The sequence below is a fragment of the Narcine bancroftii genome, chromosome 4 (genome assembly GCF_036971445.1).
Source record: "Narcine bancroftii isolate sNarBan1 chromosome 4, sNarBan1.hap1, whole genome shotgun sequence".
NCBI classification, from domain to species: Eukaryota; Metazoa; Chordata; class Chondrichthyes; order Torpediniformes; family Narcinidae; genus Narcine; species Narcine bancroftii.
This window is the reverse complement of record NC_091472.1, coordinates 255,530,305-255,553,421: the sequence shown is the minus strand read 5'-3', so window position 1 is coordinate 255,553,421 and position 23,117 is coordinate 255,530,305. Positions and strand designations below refer to the sequence as shown.

The 23,117-nt window shown below is 43.6% G+C and overlaps 1 protein-coding gene across 6 annotated transcripts in view; it reads right to left on the bottom strand.

Moving 5' to 3' along the window:
* Window positions 1–23,117, bottom strand: part of sema5ba (sema domain, seven thrombospondin repeats (type 1 and type 1-like), transmembrane domain (TM) and short cytoplasmic domain, (semaphorin) 5Ba) — a 395,686-nt gene that overhangs the window by 251,195 nt on the left and 121,374 nt on the right. For 4 of the 6 annotated variants that reach the window (XM_069934791.1, XM_069934794.1, XM_069934796.1 and 1 more), the window contains one exon: window positions 5,290–5,496. In XM_069934791.1, coding sequence (XP_069790892.1) covers window positions 5,290–5,443 — 154 coding nt within the window. In that variant the 5' untranslated portion in view covers window positions 5,444–5,496. Of the gene's footprint in view, window positions 1–5,289; window positions 5,497–12,629; window positions 12,768–23,117 lie in introns of those variants that run through there. The other 2 variants (XM_069934793.1, XM_069934795.1) reach the window with 2 other exon arrangements.

The window sequence follows — 23,117 nt, the reverse complement described above, 5'->3', positions numbered from 1 at the left end:
CTAGATGAAACTGTCGATGGGAAATGCTAAGAATAAAAAAAAGCAAATCAACTATGCTTCCTGATTGTTAACTAAGTAATCCTGAGAGGAGAGGATTTGCTGATATATCAATGTTAGTCCAAGACAAACGATGAACCAATGGGAGTAGGAAACAAATACAATTCATTACAAATGGCTACTTGTACGAAGCACGTGTTGATATACAAATGCAAGTTCGTTCAGTAAAAGGCATTAAGAGCTGGAAGTACAAACATTATCTTTTTCACACACACACACACACACACACACACACATCAATGCAGGCTCACACATGCATTTATTCATGAATGCCAACACAAACAAACTACTTCACACAAAAACAAGCGCTAGCATACATGCAATCAGATGCAAATCCACTCACAAACTCAATTGTAGGCATATTCTCATAAGCACATACCAATACATGCACCTAAACGTACATATACAAATCCATCACTCATTTGTGAAACTTTTTCTCACACACACACACACACACACACACACACACACACACACACCCACCCAACACATACACCAACTCCATTATTCACCTGTGGACAAATTCCTCACACACATTCATTTACCTTCACATGAACACAAAATCTCTCATCACATATATTCATCCTCACACAAATTCTAATATGCACTCTCTCTCACACATACACCTACACACAGAAGACTAAGGCATATTCCTCAACAACATTCTAAATGCAGTCTTGCTGGATGCATACAGCAGGATGTGGGAGATACTGTGGAAGATGGGGAATGCAGCTCAGAACATCATGCAAACTTCCCTCCACTCCATGGTCGCCCATCTACATCTACAGGAAAGGCAGCCAACACACTGAAGGACCTATCCCACCCGGACCCAGAAAAGGCTTAAGTGTGAAAGTATGTACCATCCTCCTCTTCATCAGGGAGACAGGATGTAGACTGGGAGATCGTTCAGTTGAACACATTTGCTTCATCCCCTTCCATCCTCTGCCCACCTTTTTATTCAAGTGTTTACCCAATATTTGGCTCTCCTGAAGAAGGGCTCAGCCCCAAAACATTTGCTGCAGTTGCATACTTACCTTCGTTGAGAGGAGGAGAGCGAGTGCCAGCCAAGGAGAAGGTTGGAGGAGTTTAGCTGGGTGGTGTTTAGAAGAATGTAATGTTGTGTCTAGTGAATCATAAAAAGAATGTCAACTTCATGGTGTGCCGAAAGAAACTTGTGAGTGCATTCTTTCTTTGTAAGCTGTGGTAAATCAGTGCCATTATCCATTGATTGCTTTTGCTTTCCATGGATGTTGCATGAACTGCTGAGTTTCTCCAGCACTGTACTAATTTGCTTAAATACAATTTTTCCCCCCACGCTGCCCTTGCTTGAAACTAATTGATCTTTCATTTTATTGCACTGCATTCTTCCTAAATTGTACACAAATATGAATGTTAGAGATAATTGTCTCTGTCTGATTGCTTGCAGAAGAAAATATGTGAAAAATAAACTTAAAATGAACTGAGATACATGCATCTGTCTTGCACAAATTCTATCACAATTATACCCACACACAAAGACCAGTCTCATACACATGCAATTAATTTCACACCACACATCTATCTACAAATAATCATCATAGATAATCATCCAAACTCAAAAGTGTGTGTGTGTGTGTGTGTGTGTGTGTGTGTGTGTGTGTGTGTGTGTGTGTGTGTGTGTGCATAGAGAGAGAGAGGGAGATACATACTACACATATACTGTGCACACACTCAAGCAAACAGTATCTCTCATTGTATGCATCTCCTCTCTATGGTGTTGAATGTATCACTCTCTCTCGCGCGCGCTCTCTCTTCCCTCCTCCAAACCCTATTTGCAGCATATACCATAAGGGACATTTTCAGCAGTATCGCGTCTTTGTAAACACTGTTGGGAAACAGCAAGAGAGCTAAGTCAGAGGTCTAACTGGTGCTATGATGTTAAATGCCAGCACTTCACCTCTGTAAGCCAGAAATGTTACTTCAGAGCCAACGTGTGTTTTATCAAGAGCTGAAATAACATATTTGTGCTCATCTTCACTATTGCAATACTAATCTTGGCTCGTCCTGCTATTGCAAAGCCATGTGAAATTCCTGGGAAGCGATCCAATGCTCTGGCCAAGTCCAGAAGTATTTACTGAAGTCAAGCTGAATACTCCCAGTTGGACAAAAAGTATTGCAGTTCCACAGACTGTGCTCACTTTGAGGATTCAAAGCTTTTCTTTGAAAGGTCAGACTTGTGATCTTCCGCTTTCATCTCTCCCTTCCCCCCATTCACAACACCGCATCACGCTCATCCAGAGCTGACAGCCAGCACTGCAACGAAAGATTTGGGGGAGGGGTGAGTTACATTTACGTAGCGCACTTCACAAACTCAGGACCAGCACACAATGTAATGATGCAAATTTCAGCCGTGGGTGGCCACACAGAAGATGACATGACTTCAAACAAGGTGTTGGAAGTTGTTCTGTTGTCCAAAGAGAGTTCTGTGAAGTTCCCCTGCACCGCTCACCTCCTGCACTTTCAACTTCCCTTTCCCGTCAGTGATGGGTTGGCATTGGAGAGGGTCCAGAGGTGGTTTATAAAAGTGATCCCCAGAGTGAATGGGTTTTCAGAGCATTTGATGGCTGTATACTCGTTAGAGTTGTGAAGAACCAAGGGGCTCTCATTGCAACCTATCAAATACTGAAAGCCATGGATTGAGTGGATGTGGAGAGAATGTTTCCTATAGTGGGTGTCTGGGACCAGAGGGCACCAGGATACAAAAACCTGGTTTTAGACCAGAGATGAGGAGGAATTTCATACCCAGAGAATGGTGAATTTGTGGAATTCTTTGCCACAGATGTCAATGGAGATGAAATCATTCGGGTTATTTAAGGTAGAGGTAGATACATTCTTGATCAGGAAGGGAATTGTGGGTTCTGGGGAGCAGGCAGAAGAATATGGTTTAAAAAGGATAGTAAATCACCCAAGATGGAATGATGGGACAGACTCAATAGGCCAAATGGCCTAAACTAACCCCATTATCCTTATGGACTCTATGACCACATTCCCATCAAGGCTCGCTACCATAGCCACAGAATTAACCCCAACAAAGGTCTCAGGTATGGAGCCTCGCTTCCTTCCCCCTTCATGTACACAGTTTCACCTTTTTGTTCTCATTTGGATAAAGGGTACCCGACTCTAAACCTTTACTGTCCATCTCCACCCACGGGTGCTGTCTGACCTGCTGAGTCCCTCCAGTGATTCTTCACCTGCTCCGGAATTGTGCCCAAGTTCACACCACGCAAGTTCATCCTTCCTCTCCAAGAAGAGTGGGAAGCAAAGAAACCAGGCAGCTGAAGACTGCCATTTATTGTCTGTCAGCAGTAACTCGAACAAAGAATGCCTTTAAACGGAGAGAACTATTCATGGAAGAGAAAGTGAATTCTGATTAATGCTGCAAAGTTTCCAAGACGCTGCAGGTCCCACATGGACACATTTTTTGCAGGACTAATGCTTCAGTTCCATTTTTCATTCTCGGATGCTGGGAGTTCCTCCAAATGTTGAGTAGGGAGAGGCACCGGTAGGAATAGGTTCTGCAGATATCAGAGTTGGGGGGGGCGGGGTGGTGGGGGGGGGGGGGGGGAAAGAGTGTGAGAAGACCGAAAAGGACAAACTTTCTCAGAAAGACCAATGCTAATACACCACAGTTCTTTAAGTTTTAGGTTTAGATGTACAGCACAGTAACACAGTAACAGGCCTGTCTGGACCACGAGCCCAACTACACCCAATTCACCTGTAGCCCCCGTACGTTTTGAAAGGCGAGAGGAAACCAGGGCATCTGGAGGAAATCCACAAAGAAATGGGGAAAATGTGCAAACTCCTGACAGGCAGTGCCAGATTCGAATCCGGATCGAAGGCACTATAACAGCATCGCGCTAACAGCTACATGAACTGGTAAACTGGAAGAGCGTTAGAAAACAGAGAGAGAGACAGACAGAGAGAGAGAGAGAGTCAGACAGAGAGAGAGAGAGAGAGAGAGAGAGACCAAGAGAGAGAGAGAGAGAGAGAGAGAGAGAGAGAGAGAGAGAGAGAGACCAAGAGATGTAATGCACGGGTATAATCCTGGATGGAGTAAACCAAAAAGCAATTGTTCTTCTTAGAAGGAACGGAGGATGAGACAACAGCTCAACTCTTGGGTACATTTTTGAGTCCTCACCTCAGGGTGTACTGCATTCTGTCAAACCTTTCACATCTCCAATCCCTGAACAAGTTAACACAACTAGCCCGTGCATGGGTGCTTGGTTAGATGGGAGGCAAAGTCACTACTTCTCAGAATGATTTACAACACTTTATTTCCAGTAGGATGTGGGTTCCAGACTCCAGCAGCACAGGAACAGGCCCTTTGGCCCACAATGGCTGTGCTCAACAGAGTGCCAAATTAAACCAAATCTCATTTCTGCACAAGTCCTATCCCTCTGTTCCCTGAATATTCATGTGTCTATCTAGAAGCTTCTTAAACCATACTATCACAACGGCTTCTACCACCAGTACCTGCCACTCTGTGAGTAAAAAAAAACTTGCCCTGTACATCTCCTTTCAACTCCCCCCACTCTCTTTAAATGTGGAATGGGCCAGACGGACAAATTATTGGCAAAAATGCTGAATACAAGATTCAGCTCTAAAGGCCAGTTTATCCATTAAATAAAATAAATCAGATTCATTTCTGGTTTTTGGAGGTTGAGACAGATAAATTGCATTTGCAAAGATCTTTGGCAAAGTTTCTCTCAGTGGGAGAATCAGTCTTCAGTCAGTGCATTTAACATTTTTACCCTGAAAGAATCCAATTCTCTACCCTAATTATAATCTTATAAGCATAAAATCTTACCTGGTCCTCAGTTCAGAGGGACTGCTACTCTTTGGGGGAGGGGGTGCTGTTTTCCTGGTCTGGATTCGGAGACTCTCTTGGGCACCATTTAAGAGTGAAGGAGTTCTCCCAAATATCCTGGTCAATATTTACCCCCTCATTCACCTTCATTAAACAGATGGTTGAAGCTGCTCATGGGAGTTTGCTATGCAGAACACTGCACAATGTACTCCGCGAGCCATAGAAAGTCAGTGGGGCATCTGGGAATCATAAAGGGTGCCATCTCAATAGAATTTTGCTTTACTCTATCAGAGAAGAAACTCCCACAAGGAGCAAATATGTACCACTTTGCAAATGGTAATGACAAGGAGAAAATAATTGCAAGCCTCTTGTGATTCATTTCTTACCTTTGAAAAGGACTATTGGGTGCTCCTTCTTGCTACACAGCAGCTGGTTCTGCAGGAGAAGCTCCGCATTCACAAATGCCAGGAGGTTACAGCTGATGAGAAGCAGGAAGTATGGGAGAGGCAGATAGCAGGTCATCAAACACCAGGTCCCCATGGTGGTTGTTAATCCTCTTGGATACAAAAGGGTGAGATACCTGAGAGACCAATCTGAAACAAAACAGATGAGTTTACTTGCTGTGAACCACAATACAGAGCATTAAAGCCCAGAAACAGGCCATTCAGCCTATCTAGTCTTATTCTGTCCAGTGCCATTAACCTGCAGCCAACCCATAGCCCTCATACCTTTCTTATATGTCAAAGTCAAACCTGCATTCACCACTTCAGCTGGCAGCTCGTTCCACACTTTCACCAGCCTGTGTGAAGAAATTCCCCCTGATGTTTCCTTTAATAATTTTCCCTTTCACCTTTACCCCATGCCCTCTAGTTCTTGTCTCATCCAAGCTTAGTGGAAAACGCCCACTTGCATTACTCTATTTACACCTCTCATAATTTTACACCTCCTTCAAATCTCTCCTCATTCTTGACACTCCAGGGAATAAAGTCCTGACCTACTTAACCTTACCTTGTAACTCAGTTCCAAGTCCCGGCAACTGCCTTGCAAATCTCCTCAACGCACTTTCAATCTTATTGATATCATTCCTGTAGCTAGGTGGCCAGGTTAACATTCAAGAACTCGCTGATAGTAAAGGCTCATTGGCATTTGATCAAATATAGAATTTTCTTTTCTCCAACTTCAAGATCTTGACCTATCCATTGTTCCATTGTCCCACTGGAATTCAGCCAGATCCAGGTTTCCGGCACAACCTTGCCACTATAATGGTCTCAAAGACAACACCTCAGACCAAAAATTCCTTGCTCTTAATTAAAAAAAAAATGTAATCATATTGTACAGCATGGTAACAGGCCCTTCCGTTCCACAAGCCCATGCCAGTCAATCACATCAATCATGCTTTTGAAGGGTGGGAGGAAACGAGAAATCCATGCAGGCATAGGAAGGACACACAAACTGTTACAGAGAGCGCCGGATTTGAACCATAGTCCCTGGCATTGTTACAGCGTTGCACTAACCACTATGCTAACCGTGTGGCATCTGTGGGAGCTGACAACAGGTAGGAAAGTCATTAAGCTGGTAAGGATTAATAAAGATGTGATTGGGACTGGAGGGTTGAGTTAGAAGGAGAAGGAGAATCAATTGAGACATTTTTCTCTGAAATGTAGGAAGCTGAGGGTAACCTTACAGAGGTATAGAGAATCACAAGGGGCATAGATAGGTAGGGATCTAAAGCAATGGGACACAGACTTCAGGTGAGAAGAGTAAGGTTTGCAGGTGACGTAAGGGGCAAGATTTTCCACACATGGTAGGTATGTGAAACAAGCTGCAGAGGAAGTGGCAGGTCCAAGTTAAAAAATATTTAGACAGGCTCATGGATAGAAAAGGATTCAAGAGATATGGGCCAAATGCAGACAACTGTGACTAGGTCAGTATGGATGAGTTGGGCTAATGCATTTGTTTCCATGCTATAAAACTCTAAAACCTCTTGGTTATCTTTAATCTACAAATCTCTGGCTAAAATTATGCAATCAATTCACAGTGCACGTCATACATTGGAAATCTAAAATTACAAGCAGGAAATGCTGGTAGCACTCAGGAAGTGAGGCAGCTACAGCAGAACAGAATGTGAGATTGGTCCCGACACAGCATTGTGGGCCAAGGGGCCGGTACTGTGCCGCAATGTTCCATGTTCTATGTTTGAGGTTTCCTCAAACGTGGGGGAAGTCAGGGAGCTAACAAGCTGCAAGGAAAGGCAGTGAGGTGGAGGGAACAAAAGGAAAGTGCAAGATAGGATGGAATAGAGAAGAGACTGATGAACACAGTGACTGCAAAGGAGATTCACCACAGCTGTTGTCTGAATTTAATGGTTCCAGTGGTAAGGAGAGATCAAGTAGACTGGGTTGGTTATTCCTGGAGTGAATGAGATTGAGAGGTGAACTGATAGAGGTTCATAAGATTACGAGTTATAAGAAGGGTAGAAAAAAAAATCAGTGTTTTTCCCCACAATATACCTTGAAGACGGGCTCAGGCCTGAAACGTCAGCAATATACCTTTTCCTACTAGGGCTCTGCGACGCCTGCTGAGTTCCTCCAACATTTCTGTGTTTTTATTACAATCACAGCACCTGCAGACTTTCTTGTATCACTCAATGTTTTTCCCCATGGAGGGAAAAGAAGAGAGCATGGGTTTACTGAATGGTTGCATCACAGGCTGATTTGACAACACAAGCACCCAGGAAGCTGCAGAAGGTAGCAAACACAGCCAGGTCCATCACAGGCTCCGACCTCCCATTTATTGCAGACACCTACATGAGACATTGCCTCAAAAAGGCAGCCAACATCACAAAGGCACCCCCCCCCCCTCACCACCTCTTCTCACCACAGCCTTCGAGCAGAAGGTGCTGAAGCCTGAAGACGAGGGTCAAGAACAGTTTCTTTGCTCTTGAACCTCCCCTTGGTACACAAATCATAGACTGTCTGCACTATTGGTGCACTTTCTTGACCTTCATATCGATGTGCTTGCCTCAGTGTGAAAGAATGTTTAATAAATATGCCTAACAAAGGGTTAATGAGTTGGGTGAGAAAATAGTAACATGGTGGAAATGTAATTGCCTTCTAACATGACCTTCCCTGTGCTGTAGTGAGATAGTAACTACCACCACAAAGAATGTAGTAAAAGTAAATAAACCAAGAGTAAGGATACCCTGACATTTCCCAGCTGTTTGCAGACACCACAAGGGAATATGTTATTGTTCACCAGCTGTGTAAAATTCTTGTGAAACCTGTAGGTTCTCATGCATACCCCTGCCCAAAGGTGTATAAAAGTGGGGTGAACACTCTGTATGCTTTGAGTTGGGGCTAAGTGTAGAGACCGAGTTACTGAACTCTTTCTTTGTACCCCTCACTCCCGCTAGCATTACCAAGGTTGAATAAAGAAACTGTTGTATGCTTAATTAGTTCTGCTGTGTTCTGCTGTTTGTTTTATTACAGCACAGACTGACTTTCACATCAGTTCAGGTCATTGGAGATATTTATTCCCAATAAGTTATCTACTCTCTCTACCTCAGTGTCATTCATAAGAACAGGACCATACTTCCCATTATGAAATACTCTGTTCCCATTTTTCTTTACATCTCATAGTCCTGGGCTCCCCAACCAGCAAAAGTCATTTCTTTCCAACTATTCTCTAGTCTTGAGACACTAAAGCCACTCAAATCCTGATAATTTCTAATGGTGCTTCTGTGGTTTTGTTCTTCCTTTCACTCCCCAGTTAATGGATCACTCTGAGGGGAGGGGGTGGCGGCAATGAGAGGGAAGAGCTGATTGGACAGAGGCAACAAACAGGAAGCACTGGATTAATAACATTTAACTGGCCTCCCTTTACCCATTGAGATTTTGAATTAATCTCCCATAAGGTCACTGTAGGCACACATTTAATTGAAACCTTTCAGCTTAGACACTCTCCCATTACCCATTTATTTTCCTTCCCATGTAAATACTGCATCAGGCTCTCAAGGCTGGTCAAATTAATCTTAAAAGCATAAATCAAACTGCTGCAAATAAAGTATGTGGGAAGACTGACAAATGCAGGGTATGTTGAACTGAATTCCAAGCCGTGTCTGCCTTCCAGCAGGCATGACAGAGGTAAAAGAGAGAAGGACAAGAGGGTACAATTGTCTCCTCACTAATCCTGAAGATAGGGATCTACTCCTGGCCTTCTCTGCTTGGGTTCCATCAAATGCAGGGTCAAGGTCAACATCTCACTCCAGCAGGTACCCATCTATTTCAAACATACCTCAATCATACTTGGGCCCAAGTACAGTGTGGCAACCTGCCTAAATGACTATCAGCCAGTGGCTCTTACATCCATAGTGATTAAGTGTTTTGAGAGGCTGGTTAAAGCACATCAGCTCCTGTCTGAGTGGCCACGTGGATCATTCAATTTGTCAACTGCAGCAACAGGGTTACGGCAGATGTCATCTCACCAGCTATACACAAAACTCTGGAACACCTGGACAGCAAAAACGCACACATTGTGGTGTTCCAACATCAATCTTGCACTCAATATCACCAAACTCAATGAGCTGATTGTGGACTTCAGGAAGGTAAAAAAGAGGTGTGATCATCAGGGGAATCAAAGACGGAGAGGGTGAGCACATTTAAATTCCTGGGAGTCATCATTTCAAATGATCTTTCCTGGACACAACACACGAATGTCACAATAAAGAAAGCATGTTACCATCACTACTTTGTCAGGGGTTGTGGAGATTTTGTACAACATCAAACACCTTGGCAAACTTCTAGTAGTGGAAAGGGTGCTGACTGACTGCTTCACAGCTTGGTATGGGGGAAACCAATAACTGAGTGGAAATCCCTGTAAAAGGTTGTGGACACAGCCAAGGATATCACAGGTAAAACTCTTCCCACCATCAAGAAAATCTACATGGAATACTGCCACCAGAGAGTAGCTGCAATCGGCAAGTATACACACCACCTTGGAGATGCTTTGTTCACGCTGCTGCCATCAGGAAAGAGGTAATAGGTGCCACAAGACTCACACCATCAGGTTCCCCTTCACCATCAGACTCTTAAACAACAAGCTCAATCTTTTCACACTTGCAAGTGATCCCAGGAATTAATCACCAATCGGCCTTTAAAGTAGACAATAGACAATAGGAGCTGGAGTAGGCCCTTCGGCCTGTCGAGCCAGCACTGCCATTTTACAGATCATGGCTGATCACTACTATCAGTACCCCTTTCCAGCCTTATCCCCATAACCCTTAACTCCTTTGCCCACTAGAGTCTTATCTAACTCTCTTTTGAACATAATCAGCGAATCTGCCTCTACCACCCTCTGTGGCAGAGCATTCCACAGATTCACACTTCTCTGGGTAAAAAAATGTTTTCTCATCTCTGTCCTAAAGGGCCTACCCTGTATTCTTAAACTATGTCCTCTAGTCCTCGTCTCCCCCATCATTGGGAACAAGTAATCTGACTTCACCCTGTCTATCCCCTTGATAATTTTGTATACCTCAATCATGTAAAGTATCTCGTGTGAAAGCAAAATCAGCTCAACACTGGCATCAGATGATGTCATCTCACACCAGGGATTGATGTCCTTGACTCCTAGTACAATCCCCGGCATCTGCAGACACCAGCATTGCAATCAGGCAAGTGTGAAATGGACAATTGCATTGTGAGATTGAAATGACCCAAGTTTTTGCACGTGCAGGAACATGAAGGAAGAAAAGATTAAAATAAAGGTATAAACTTTGCCATGGGAAAGTCACAGCAGGAGAGAGAGAGAGGAAGTAAATAGAAATAAATAGCAATAGTGGGCAATTTTTAAACAGCATGGAAATTGGTAGTGCTATAGACCACTATTTATAAAGACCATGGGGAAAAAGCAATGGTGGACCTGACTTCCCAGACTGCCACGCGACAGAGAAACCCTTCCATGAATGCTCTGTGCATGAAGCTGGGCATACAGACCTTTCTCTGCTGCATGAAATTCTAGGAGGGCAGGTCTGCCATCACTTTTTCCCCATGGTATTTATAAGTTGCACACAATAGCGCTACCAATTTTCCCACACTATATAAATTGTGTGCTATAGTGCTACCAACTTTCCCATCATTTAAAATTTGTCTGCTATTGCTATTTATTGCTTGCACTTTCCCACGGTCTCTTATAGAGGTTCATATAGGTTGGCACAACAACAGGTGCTGAAGGGCTCATAGTGTGCTGTACATAAAGCTTAATTATGTTCTAATTAGGCATGATTAACTTTGTTCAAATATAAGATTGATCAGAATTTAGGGCAGGTCCACCATTGCTGGTAGAACAGTCCTAACCCCGGGGATGGCTCCTTGCAAGTGTGAATGCACTCTGTGTCCCAGTAGGAGTGGTCAAGAGTGAAAAGCCAAACTCCCATTCCTATCCCAGGACACTGAAGGGCCAATTTAGTGGGATGCAAGTGTGAAAGGGGCTAGAGACTCATTTAAGGACGCTTACTTTGCATATTATTTATTATTGAATATTTATTTTCAGTATTGCATGGTTTGTTTGCATTTCCTTCTTTGTTTACATTTCTATCTTTTCTTCAGTACAGTTTTTGCATGATGGATAAGTAGAAATTCTGCATGAAAAAGAATCTCCAGGTTATGAGATGTCATGTTTGTACTCTGAAAATAAATCTGAACCTATAACTTTGAAGATTGATCTAATCTTCTCATATAGGGCAGAGATCCTCTAGAAATCTTTAGCCTTGAGATTTGTGGAGAAATAATCCAACTGAAGTTTGAGATTTCCAGGATTCAGATCCAACAATGATGAAGGATCATCACTGATACATTCTGAAATCCAGATGGTGTGTGGCTTGGAGATCCACTTGCAGGTGGTTCTATAACACGCCGATTGCCTTTGTCCACCTCAGCAGTTAAAAGTGGCAGACACGGCCAGGTCCATCACAGGCTCTGACCTCCCATCCATTAAAGACATCCATGCTTCAAGGTGCTGCATCAAGAAGACAGCCAAAGTCATAAAAGTACCCCCATCACAATGGACATGATCTCTTCTTGCTGCTACCTTCAGGCATAAGGTATGCCCAACACCTTTGAATTCAAGGATATTGAACAACTATGAGGTTCTTGAACCTCCCTGTTCTACCCATACCATGCCTCTCCTTCCAGACTACCAAAGGTCATTCTACACTGCTGAGTCAGCATATTTGTACAAACATCTGCCAGTATTTAATATGATTTATTTAAATTTCCCCCATTTCTTTTTATATTTTTTCCTTTTCTTGCATTTTATGGAAGCAGCATCAAGCAAGACTCCCATCACGTCTGTGCATTGTACATGTGTATGGCAATAAACAAATTTCTACAGATGCGTGGTTGAAAGTGTGCTGACCACCTGCATCATGGTCTGATACAGGGACACCAATACCCCTGAGTGTAACGTGCTGCAAAAGATAGTGGACACAGCTCAAGACATCACTGGCAAAACCCTCCCCACTATCAAGAACATCTACAGGGAACGCTGCCGTCGGAGAGCAGCATCAATCATCAAGGATCCACACCACCCAGCACACACTCTGTTCTCACTGCTACCTTCAGGAAAGAGGTATCAGTGCCACAAGACTCGCAGCATCAGGTTCAGGAACAGCTGCTACCAACATCAGACTCCGAATCAACAAACTCAATCAGAGACTCATTTAAAGACTTACTTTTTCACTTTATTGGTTTTATTCCTCTCTGTACTGCACAATTTGTTTACATGTTTTCATTTGTTTACATGGTTTGTTGAGTAGTTTTTTTTTTGCACCATCAAAAAGTGGTAATTCTGCCTTACCTGTAGAAAAAAAGAATCTCCAGGTCATATGTGATGTCATGTATGTACTTTGACATTAAATCTGAAATGTTCACTCATTCATTTTCAAGGTGTGGGAAGAGCAGTCAAAATATTCTGGCTGAGTAACCAAAGTAGAATTTTTAGATGGTTCAAGAACCAACATGCACCACTGAGAGAACATACATTTATTGCCCAGAGAAACACAAAACTGAAGAAGCTGGAATCTTGAGCTGACGGAGGGACTCAGCAGGACAGGTGGCACCTCGGGGCATAAATGTTCAGTCAACGTTTCAGGCCAGGGCCATAAATAAGCTCTTCAGCCCACGTGTCTGCCCTGCCATTCATTCATGAGCTAATCTATTCTCCCACTCAGCCCCACACCCCATAATCTTCGTTGTCCTGGCTAATCAAGAACCTATCAATCTCTGCCTTAAATACACCCAATGACCTGGCATCTGCAACCACCTGTGGCAACAAATTCCAGAGATTTACCACCCTCTGGATGAAGAAATTCCTCCACAATCCTTCAATCATGCCCTCTTGTCCTAGACTCTCCCACCATAACCTTTTTTTTATATCAACTCTGTCCATGCCTTTATCAACACTAAAGTTTAAAAAAAAGGTGGGGTGGCAATATTTCAAATATAATGGGAGAAAGAAGCTGGGGAGGGCCAAGAGGTGATAGGATATCAGACAGGAGAGGTGGAGGGACTGGAAAAGGGAAAAACCATTTGGAGATTGGGGGAATTATACAGATTAGGATTACCAGCAGTAGGGTAAGTGAAGATGAAACCAGATAGAGGTGGAACTTTCCTAATATCAGGAAAAAAAAATCAATGTTCATACCATTAGTTAGGGCTGTCCAGGACATATATAATGTGTTATTCCTCAAGTTTACATTTAGCCTCACTGACAATGGATGAGGAGAGACCTGTCATCATGTCTCTACCGCATGCCAGACTAAAGTGATTTTTTTGTAATATTACACAGTTTGTATTACATGATAATAAACAAATCTTGAAATGGTTGGCTACTGGAATTTCAAGCTTTGTCAAACAGAGAGAGCTCAGTTTTTTGGTAAATCAGTCACCCAACCAGCTTTCAGTCTCACTACTGTAGACGAGGACATTTCATATATTTGTCACTGTTGGGGTTCTAATATAGCACGCTGCTTTGAGCCGGATGGTGTCCACCTTCTTGGGATTGCTCTCATCCCGGCAACTGCCCCCGTTCCCTGTAAAGCAGTCAAGTTTTGGTTTCTTCTGTACTTTCCAAGAGACTACATTAAAAAAAAAATAAACTATTTATATTACATGAGGTGAAAAGAAAATAAAACTTTTACTTAAATGTGCTGTGACCCAAGGGGAGGGGGGTGGGAAATCATAGGGTCCCTGTTGAGAATAGCTACTGGTCGAGCTGAGAGTCCAGTGTACGCGAACCATGGAATGTTGATGGAGGACTTGCTTATGGTAAAACCAAGGGTAGATCTGGAGAGATTTGAGAAACCAAGATTGCTTTCCTTATGCCAAAAATGGTTAATAAAGATTTCATAATGTGTTCAAGATACGTACATATGTGATTTTTGACAGAGGAGAGTGCAAAAAATTGTTAAACGTAGCAGAGATTTAAGACAATTAACAGGAGAACAGGGGAAAGAAATAAGTGTCAATGTTTTGCTCAGTAAATTGATACAATCTATAATTCCTTTCCTGAAATGGCAGTGGAAGCAGTAACTCTTGGAAAAAAAAGGGGAATTAAATAAATACATAAAATGCTGCAGGGCAAGAGGAAGGCTCCATATCACATGCTTTCACTTTGCATAATTTTATACTTTTCTTGGAGACCATGCAGATAAGGTTCTCCAAATTGATTCTTTGTACAATGTGGTTGTCTTTGGGGGGAGGGGGGATGTGAGGGGGAGAAGGGAAAGATAGAAGAGAGGGCCTGGAGGTGACCTTATTAAAACATGCCAAAGGGATTTAACAGGTTGGCCACTGAGAGGACATTTTCCTGTGAAGGGAAACCTAGAGCAGCCATTCTCAACAGGGGCCACCCACAGTACGTTTAAGGGGGGTGCAGACTGAAACTTCTTTTTCCATGTAGGAGGGAAGGAGGGAAGTAGGGAAGAAACTGACGAAACTTAACTGCTTCACAGGGAAGGGACAATAAAATATGAGCAGAGTCCTAAATGGTGTAGTAGCCATAAGGAGGTTGAGAATTGCTGCTCAAGAACAAAGGGATATAACCTCAGGGTAAGGGGTCACCAATTTAAGAGTGGTACAAGGAGGAGTTTCTTCTTTCCCTGTCGTGTGCAGTTCTGGTCGCCCCATTTACAGGAAGGATGTGGAGGCATTGGAAAAAATGCAGGAGAGATTTACCAGGATGCTGCCGGATTGCAGGGTATGAGCTACAAGGTGAGGATGTTTCTCAACAATTTTGGAGGCTGAGATGAGACCTGGTAGAAGTTTATAAAATTATGAGAGGCATAGATGGGGTAGACAATTAAAACCTGAATCTTTCTCCAATGGCAAAAATCTCACACACAACAACAGCCATTGTCAGCAATTTTGGCAAAGCCCCCCCACCCCATCCTCCCATTCAGACCCTGCTCAAAGTTAATGGACTCCCTTCCCCATGAAGAAATCAAGTTTTGATTTCTTCTGTACTTCTCTCCTTCCAACTGCATAAAAAAAGCCTTTAAAAATCTTAATGCTACGTGAGAAAACAAGGTGCTGTGGGCCCTGGGGGGTGCTTAGGGCCCCTGTTGAAAATGGCTGCTCTAGATGACATATATTTAAGGTGACAGCTTAAAGAGAAAGTTATTTTTTGCACTTGAAATAGGCTGCAAAATGTAGTGATGGAAGCAAATGCAATAGCAGTAGACAAAAGCCTCTTAGATAGTGTGACATGAATATGTAGGGAATGGAAGGATATGCCCCAGAGTTGGATCCAAAGAGAAAGATGGTCAGTTTGCATCTCTTGTAATCATGAAGAAGGCTCGCCAGCACCTTGGTATGTCACCTCAAATTTCTACAGGTGTACCAAAGAAAGCATTCTGACTGGTTGCATCATTGTCTAGTATGGAGGTGCCAATTCACAGGTCAGGAAAAAAACTTGTTACCTCAGCCAGCGCCATCATGGGCATCAGTCTTCATTCCACCAAAGACATCTACGAGAGGTGGTGTCTTAAGCAAGCAGCCTCTATCCCCAAAGACCCCCATCACCCAGGTCGTGCCCTCTTCACTTTGCTATCATAAATAAGGAGTTTCAGTAGCCTGAAGATGAACACCCAATGGTACAAAAGCAGATTCATCCATGTTGCCATCAGATTTCTGAATGGATAATGAGTCCAGGAAACTACCTCACTTTCTCCTATTTTCTTGCACTATCTATTTATTTTGAAATATAATTTACTATAATTGCACTGTAATTCTGATGCAAAACAACAAATTTTTGACATGTTTATGACAATAAATTCTGACACTGATTCAACTAGGATAATTGAAGAAAATAACCCTTCTCCAGGTCAACTTCCAAAACCAGATAATGTCATGAAAATTTCCACCCCGTCCTACCCCAATGTGCCAAATTTCCCTTTCCATTCCCAAATTAAGTTCCTTATTCAACATAGGGGCAACACAGTTGGCGTAGCTGTTAGTGCCATGCTTTTATAGCGCCAGCGATCAGGTCCAGTCCGGGGTTAGAATCCTGCACTGTCTGTAAGGAGTTTATACATTCTCCCTGTGCCTGCGTGGGTTTTCTCCAGGGGTTCTGGTTTCATCCCATCATTCAAAGCATACCAGGGGTGTATGGGGTGCAAATTGAGTGGCACAGACTCATGGGACAAAATGGCCTGTTACCATGCTGTATGTCTAAATTTTTTTTAAATTTAAATTTAAAATAAGTTCATGGGGACCATGAGGTCAATGTGCACTCAAGAGCATAGCCAATAAGCTATCAAACCACTGACCACGAAACTCAGGATCAGAATTAAGCCATTCAGCCCATCGAGACTGCTCTGATGTATTTTTCCTTTCAACCTCATTCTCCTGCCTTCTCCCCATAACCTTTTGCACCCTCCATTTTAAACCTATCCAATGACAGCCTCCTTACTGAATTTCACAGAATTACCACCCTCTAGATCACACATGTCAAACTCTGGCCCGCGGGCCAAATTTGGCCCGCGATATAATTATATTTGGCCCGCAAGATCATTTCAAAAATGTATTAGAGGTGGCCCGCTGGCTGCCACGCCAGTATAGCGCATGCACAGTAATACAACAAATCCCAGAATGCATTGGCGTCAGCCTGCTAATCGCCCCCACCTCCTCTGTTTACGTTGCAGGGTCTCACCGTGGACTCTGGTTTTGGGGCCTGGCCGGTGTCAGGGGAAGCCAACGTCGCTTCCCAGCGCCTGGAACCGGAGGCCTCGGGCCTGATCTTGCCAGGACCGTTGCCCACTCCCCCTCCCTGCTGCAGGCCGATCCGCGACTCACGGTGACGGGGCCGCTGATCCGCCGAGATGCCGCCCTGCAGCAAGAGCCAATGCCCCCGCACTGTCGTTGTCCAACCCGATCGCCCGCAAACCCCGCCCTCCCGCACACAGGCCTGAGTAAGGATTATGAACTTTAATCTCAGGATAAAACGATCTTCCAATAGTTTCATGTCACAGTGATAAATATATTCCTGGTTAAAAATGGTCCTGCACCTGGATACAAGCTCATTAGGCATAAAACTTGCAAAGTGTGTAAATCAAAGGATATCTGTACCAATGGAAAAAGGGCATGGCAAATACCACTGCTAGAGTTCATGCCCACAATCAGCACCCATTTGATTGTTTCAGGAATCATGTTATTCTTCCACATTCTCAATAGCCCTCAGATTTTACTATTCGACAGCACACTAGCAACATTTGACAAATCCTCTATAGAGAAATATTATTTATTGAATATTTTATTTCTCATTTGTTAATGCTTCTGGAAAGAGTTTATCCAAAATATTATTAAACATTTATTTTAATAAGAAAAAGTTTAACATTACATATGTTGAAAGAAGAGAAAACATGCAGGTGTTGTTGAAAATTTTCAATAAATATTTAGTTCGGCCCTCGACTTAGTCCAAGTTTTTAATTTTGGCCCTCCGTGAATTTGAGTTTGACACCCCTGCTCTAGATAAATAAATTCCTCCTCATCTCTGTTCTAACGAAACATCCTTTTATTCTCAGGATGTGGTCCTCGACCTTCCCACTACAGGAAACATATTCTTGATGTCCTCTCTATCTAGGGTTCAGAATGTGTTGATGCAATCTTCCCCTCCTCAAAGAACATCGAATTCTACAGCTCCATACAAGACCTTTGGCTCACGATGATGTGCCGACCTTCTAAACCAATGAGTACAGGTGCAGAGGCATCAAATTTTCCTCAGCCTGCCCAGGATTTATATCCAACTTCCCAATACCAACAAAATCTAAAAGGTATTAAAGAAATAACCCTCTCCTGTTATCTTTGATTAATTTTGTTCATTAATTATTCTGATGCACTGGTAGGAAGCATGTTGGAAGTTAAATCTTTTTGATAGCATGGAGTAATTGGAATTGGAATGATGAGGTCTCCTGGAAACTATCCAATCAGAGATGGCAATGATCCAGATATCAAGGGCAAAACTTTCCCCACTCAATCTTCATCAACTTTTGGCAACAGTCACTGGATCGGGAACAGAGGTGGGAATCTTAGCTTTCTTTGCTGCTCACAGAGCCAGGTAGAACAGGTTCGACTGTTTCTGCCAGCTGCCATGCTGAGGATAATCGATCATCTGCCATTGTCCAAGCAGCATGGGCAGAAATCTAATGCTGGAAGGCGCAGCTGGAAATTGCAGGCACAGCAGATGCAACAATAACTTCTACTTGCCTCAGCAACACTAACGTATGACAGAAGTATGTTGAGGCATTTCATGGGATTGGTTCCTTGTTCTAAACCAGTGGTTTTCAAACTACCCCTCAAACACATTCCACCTGAAGTAATCCCTATGCCATAAGTGCTCTGTGATTGGTGAAGGATTGCTTCAGGTGGTATGTGAGTGGGAAAAAAAAAGTATGAAAACCACTGTTTTAATTGTACCTAATTGACTTGTTATGTGCACGGTTTCATAACTCCAAAAGAAATGGGCCAATGACAATTTTTCTCAAGCAAAATATTTCAGTAACAATTGGGTCTAGAGCAGTGATTCTCAACCTTCCCTTCCCACTCACATACCACCTGAAGCAATCCCTCACTAATCACAGAGCACCGATGGCATAGGGATTGCTTCAGGTGGAATGTGAGTTTAGGGGAGCAATTTTAAATCCATTGATCTAAACACTGGGGCTCGCATGAGTCACCTGTAAGGTCAAGCAGCATCTGCAGGAGGTAAAGAATGGTTGACATTTCGACCTAGGTCATGATGAAGGGTTCCAGCCTGAAACGTTAACTATTCAGATACCTTCAGAAGGCCATTACCAATGTGAAGAGACAATTCGGGACTAAGCAGGAGTCTCAGAGAGATGCTCAGCAGCTTCAGTAGGATGTCTATACCATAACCTCCTGTAAGTCAAAGCAAGAAGCATCCGGGTCTGCAAAGCATCACTTCCGTTTGAGTTCAATCCTCTCGATGCTCACTTCAGAAAAAAAACCATATGATGCACCTTTGTGAGCCTCAACAGCCTCCCGGTGACTCTGTGCTCCCTGCCATCAAAGAAGAAAATTCCAGGGGTTGAACCCTTGGAAAGCTTCTGATTCTGATGTGCCTGGTCACGTCCTTAACACCTGGGTGGACCAAGTGCTAGTCCGAACTGCCCATTTGCTTCAAAAGGACATCTTCCATACCAGTGCCCAAGAAAAGCAAGGACCATAGGTCAGCAGCACTTAAGTCCATTGCAGTTAAGTGCTTCCAAAGATCAGTAATGGCACAAAGCAACTCCAGCCTTGGGAAGGACATGGAGCCACTTCTATTCGCCTAGCAATCCAACAAATCACTGACAGATGCCAACTTGATGACCCTCCATTCTGTACTAGATCATTTGAACCACAGGAAAAACTACAGCGCTGGACCCAGGCAGAGACACAGTGCTCCCCCACAGGGTCCAACCATCCAGTCCAACTGCCAACGGCTCTCTGCAGGCTTTAAGCGACCTGTTTAAGGAGCTGATGGTGTTTTATTTAAAATCCTACCTCTGCAAGGTCTGGTCCCAAGATGGCAGTGCCTTGTGTTCGGCAGCGACCTCCAGGGGTTGCAGACTATGGAGAAGCAGCAAACTGGTGCAGGACACCCGTAATGGGCAGAACACCCCACATTGAGAAGGAGAAGCAGAGGAAACAGGCCCAAGGACAGTAAAATAAATGGCGACGCAATAATACCACAGTATTAAAATCGTAACCCTATGTTGGCACCAGTGAGGTACTTATATGCTATAAAGATGCCAGATTTTTAGGAAGGTGTTACACCCCTTCCTGAGATTGTATGTAACCTTTTCAAGAGGGATGCAGCAATTAATCTCCAAAGTAGATGGGAGCCAGACTTCCATGTTACTGCTATGCACTTCCTGGCCACGTACAAGACAATTTTTGTGAATTTAATTTGAAATTTAGTAAGTGATCTACCAACCGTGGTAAAGTTCCCCAGAAGCTAAAGCTCTGGGTCTACTGGGAAGGTGACTCTGTGATCTTGGTTAGGGTGTCAGAGGTCATAACAGAAGAGCCTCACATTCATGCAAAGCCAGGTAGACTGCAAGAAGGAACCAATCTCTACACCACACCTGAAACACATCTCTGATAACTCAGGTTTATATTGGTGTAATTTCTATGGGGTGATGTGCAGCTGATGGAGAAAATTATAATGGACCAATCTATACCTGCCATTGATAGTAGCCATCAAACTTCCCTGACATAGATCAGACCAGAGTTGTTCATCAATTATTGTGTCTAAGTCTGACTCCCACTCACCCTAGATTTATGAAAATCTGGCTTTGGGGCCCTCACTCATCAATAAAAAATACTTTCTAGAAATAAATGTATACATTTCCTCCATGGAGTAGGTTCTCCTTTTCAGTGATTCCCAGTGGAGTTATTCCAGGGCCAAAAATGGCCCTAAGGAAGGATCATAACTGAAGGTAACTAAAAAATATATTATTGGACAAGTCATATTTCACTGAAGGCTTCCGCATCATGTTGGAGACTTAGATCTGGGCTCGGGTGGCCGATAGCTTGAATTGAACTGGAGCCTTGTACAGCTAAAGAGGTTGCAGGAGTGCTGGAGGTGAATATACGACACTCAGTGACTCTGTGGAGACTCTCTTTGCTTCCCTTTCTCTGACTGCAAGAGGCATCAGTCAAGAATTTGTCAGCCTTATGGCAGACTAACAGCAATTTTGGGCAATATTACATTTCTGTTTTATTACCCGACAATAAATAGCGTCTGATCTGACATCAGGTTGTTATTCATTGACTACAGCTCAGATTCAACATCATCACACCAGAAAACTAATAATCAAACTCAGGGATTGGGATTGTGTTGCACATTTTGGACCTGGATCCTTATCGGAAGACCCTAATTGGTGCGGACCAGCAACATCGCCATCAACGTTGGGGAGCATCAAACCTATGTGATTAGTCCCCTATTCTATCCCCAATCCACTCATAAAGGCATAGCCAGGTTCAGCTTCAACACAATCTGTAAAGTCATTGCTGGAAAGGATCAATTCAAGGATCAGAAGATCGACTCCCTGGAATAAAAATCTTCCCTTCATCTCCCTACTCCCTCCCTTACATCTCCCATCAGACAGCTACATCCCCACACATTAGCTCTTCCATCCTCCAACCTGCATCCACCTTTTTGCCTTTACCTGTTAGCCTGTGCTCCTCCCCTGCCCTTTCCTCCCTCTTATCCTTATCTTCCCACCTCACCTTTTGTTCAGGCCTGTTCTTGCTCACACCTTGACGAAGGGCTCAGACCCAAAACATTGATAACCCTTTGTTCCTTAGGGATTCTGTGTGACCTGCTAGGTTTCTCCAGTATATTTGCAAAACACAATTGTGCTGGAGGAACTTCTCCCTTTCATCCCCACAGCTGAAGTTCTTCACCTCATCTTCTCCCTCACATCCTGTGCGAGAATGGTACCCACTTTAGGTGAAGGAAACTTTCAGCTAAAAAGCAAACCAGTGCTTTAAAGTGATTCAGAATGACTTGCCTTCTCTCCCAACCCATGCAGGTCTGAACTCTGGGTTGTCAACAGACATAGATTACCAGCAGTTGCTAGGCTATTAGCTCAATATAAAAGCAATTTCAAAAGAATTGGGAGTCAAACTTAACTCTTGCTTGGAAAAATGCAACTCGAGAGGCAAATTTCTACAGATATGTGGTGGAAAGTGTGCTGGCCAGCTGCATCATGGTCTGATATGGAGGCTTCAATACTCTGAATGTAAAGCCCTGCAAAAGGTAGTAGACACAACCAGTGCATCACAGGCAAAACTCTCCCCATCATCGAGAACATCTACAGGGAACGCTGCCATCGGAGAGCAGCAGCAATCCTCAAGGATCTACATCACCCAGCACACACTCTGTTCTCACTCCTGCCATTAGAAGAGGAACAGGTGTCACAAGACTCAAACCACAAGGTTCAGGAATAGTTGCTACCCCTCCACCATCAGACTCCTCAACATCAAAATCAATCACGGACTTATTTAAGGACTCTTACTTTACACATTATTTATGACTGTATATTTCTGTGAGGTTTTTCAGTCGGTTGTTTTTCCAGACTCTTTTGTGTAGTCTTCCAAAGGCGCTATTTGCCTTGGCGCCAAGGCAAATAGCGGCTTTGGAAGACTACACAAAAGAGTCTGGAAAAACAACCGACTGAAAAACCTCACAAAGATAAGCGTATACAGAGCCGTTGTCATACCCACACTCCTGTTCGGCTCCGAATCATGGGTCCTCTACCGGCACCACCTACGGCTCCTAGAACGCTTCCACCAGCGTTGTCTCCGCTCCATCCTCAACATCCATTGGAGCGCTTTCATCCCTAACGTCGAAGTACTCGAGATGGCAGAGGTCGACAGCATCGAGTCCACGCTGCTGAAGATCCAGCTGAGCTGGATGGGTCACGTCTCCAGAATGGAGGACCATCGCCTTCCCAAGATCGTGTTATATGGCGAACTCTCCACTGGCCACCGTGACAGAGGTGCACCAAAGAAAAGGTACAAGGACTGCCTAAAGAAATCTCTTGGTGCCTGCCACATTGACCACCGCCAGTGGGCTGATAACGCCTCAAACCGTGCATCTTGGCGCCTCACAGTTTGGCGGGCAGCAACCTCCTTTGAAGAAGACCGCAGAG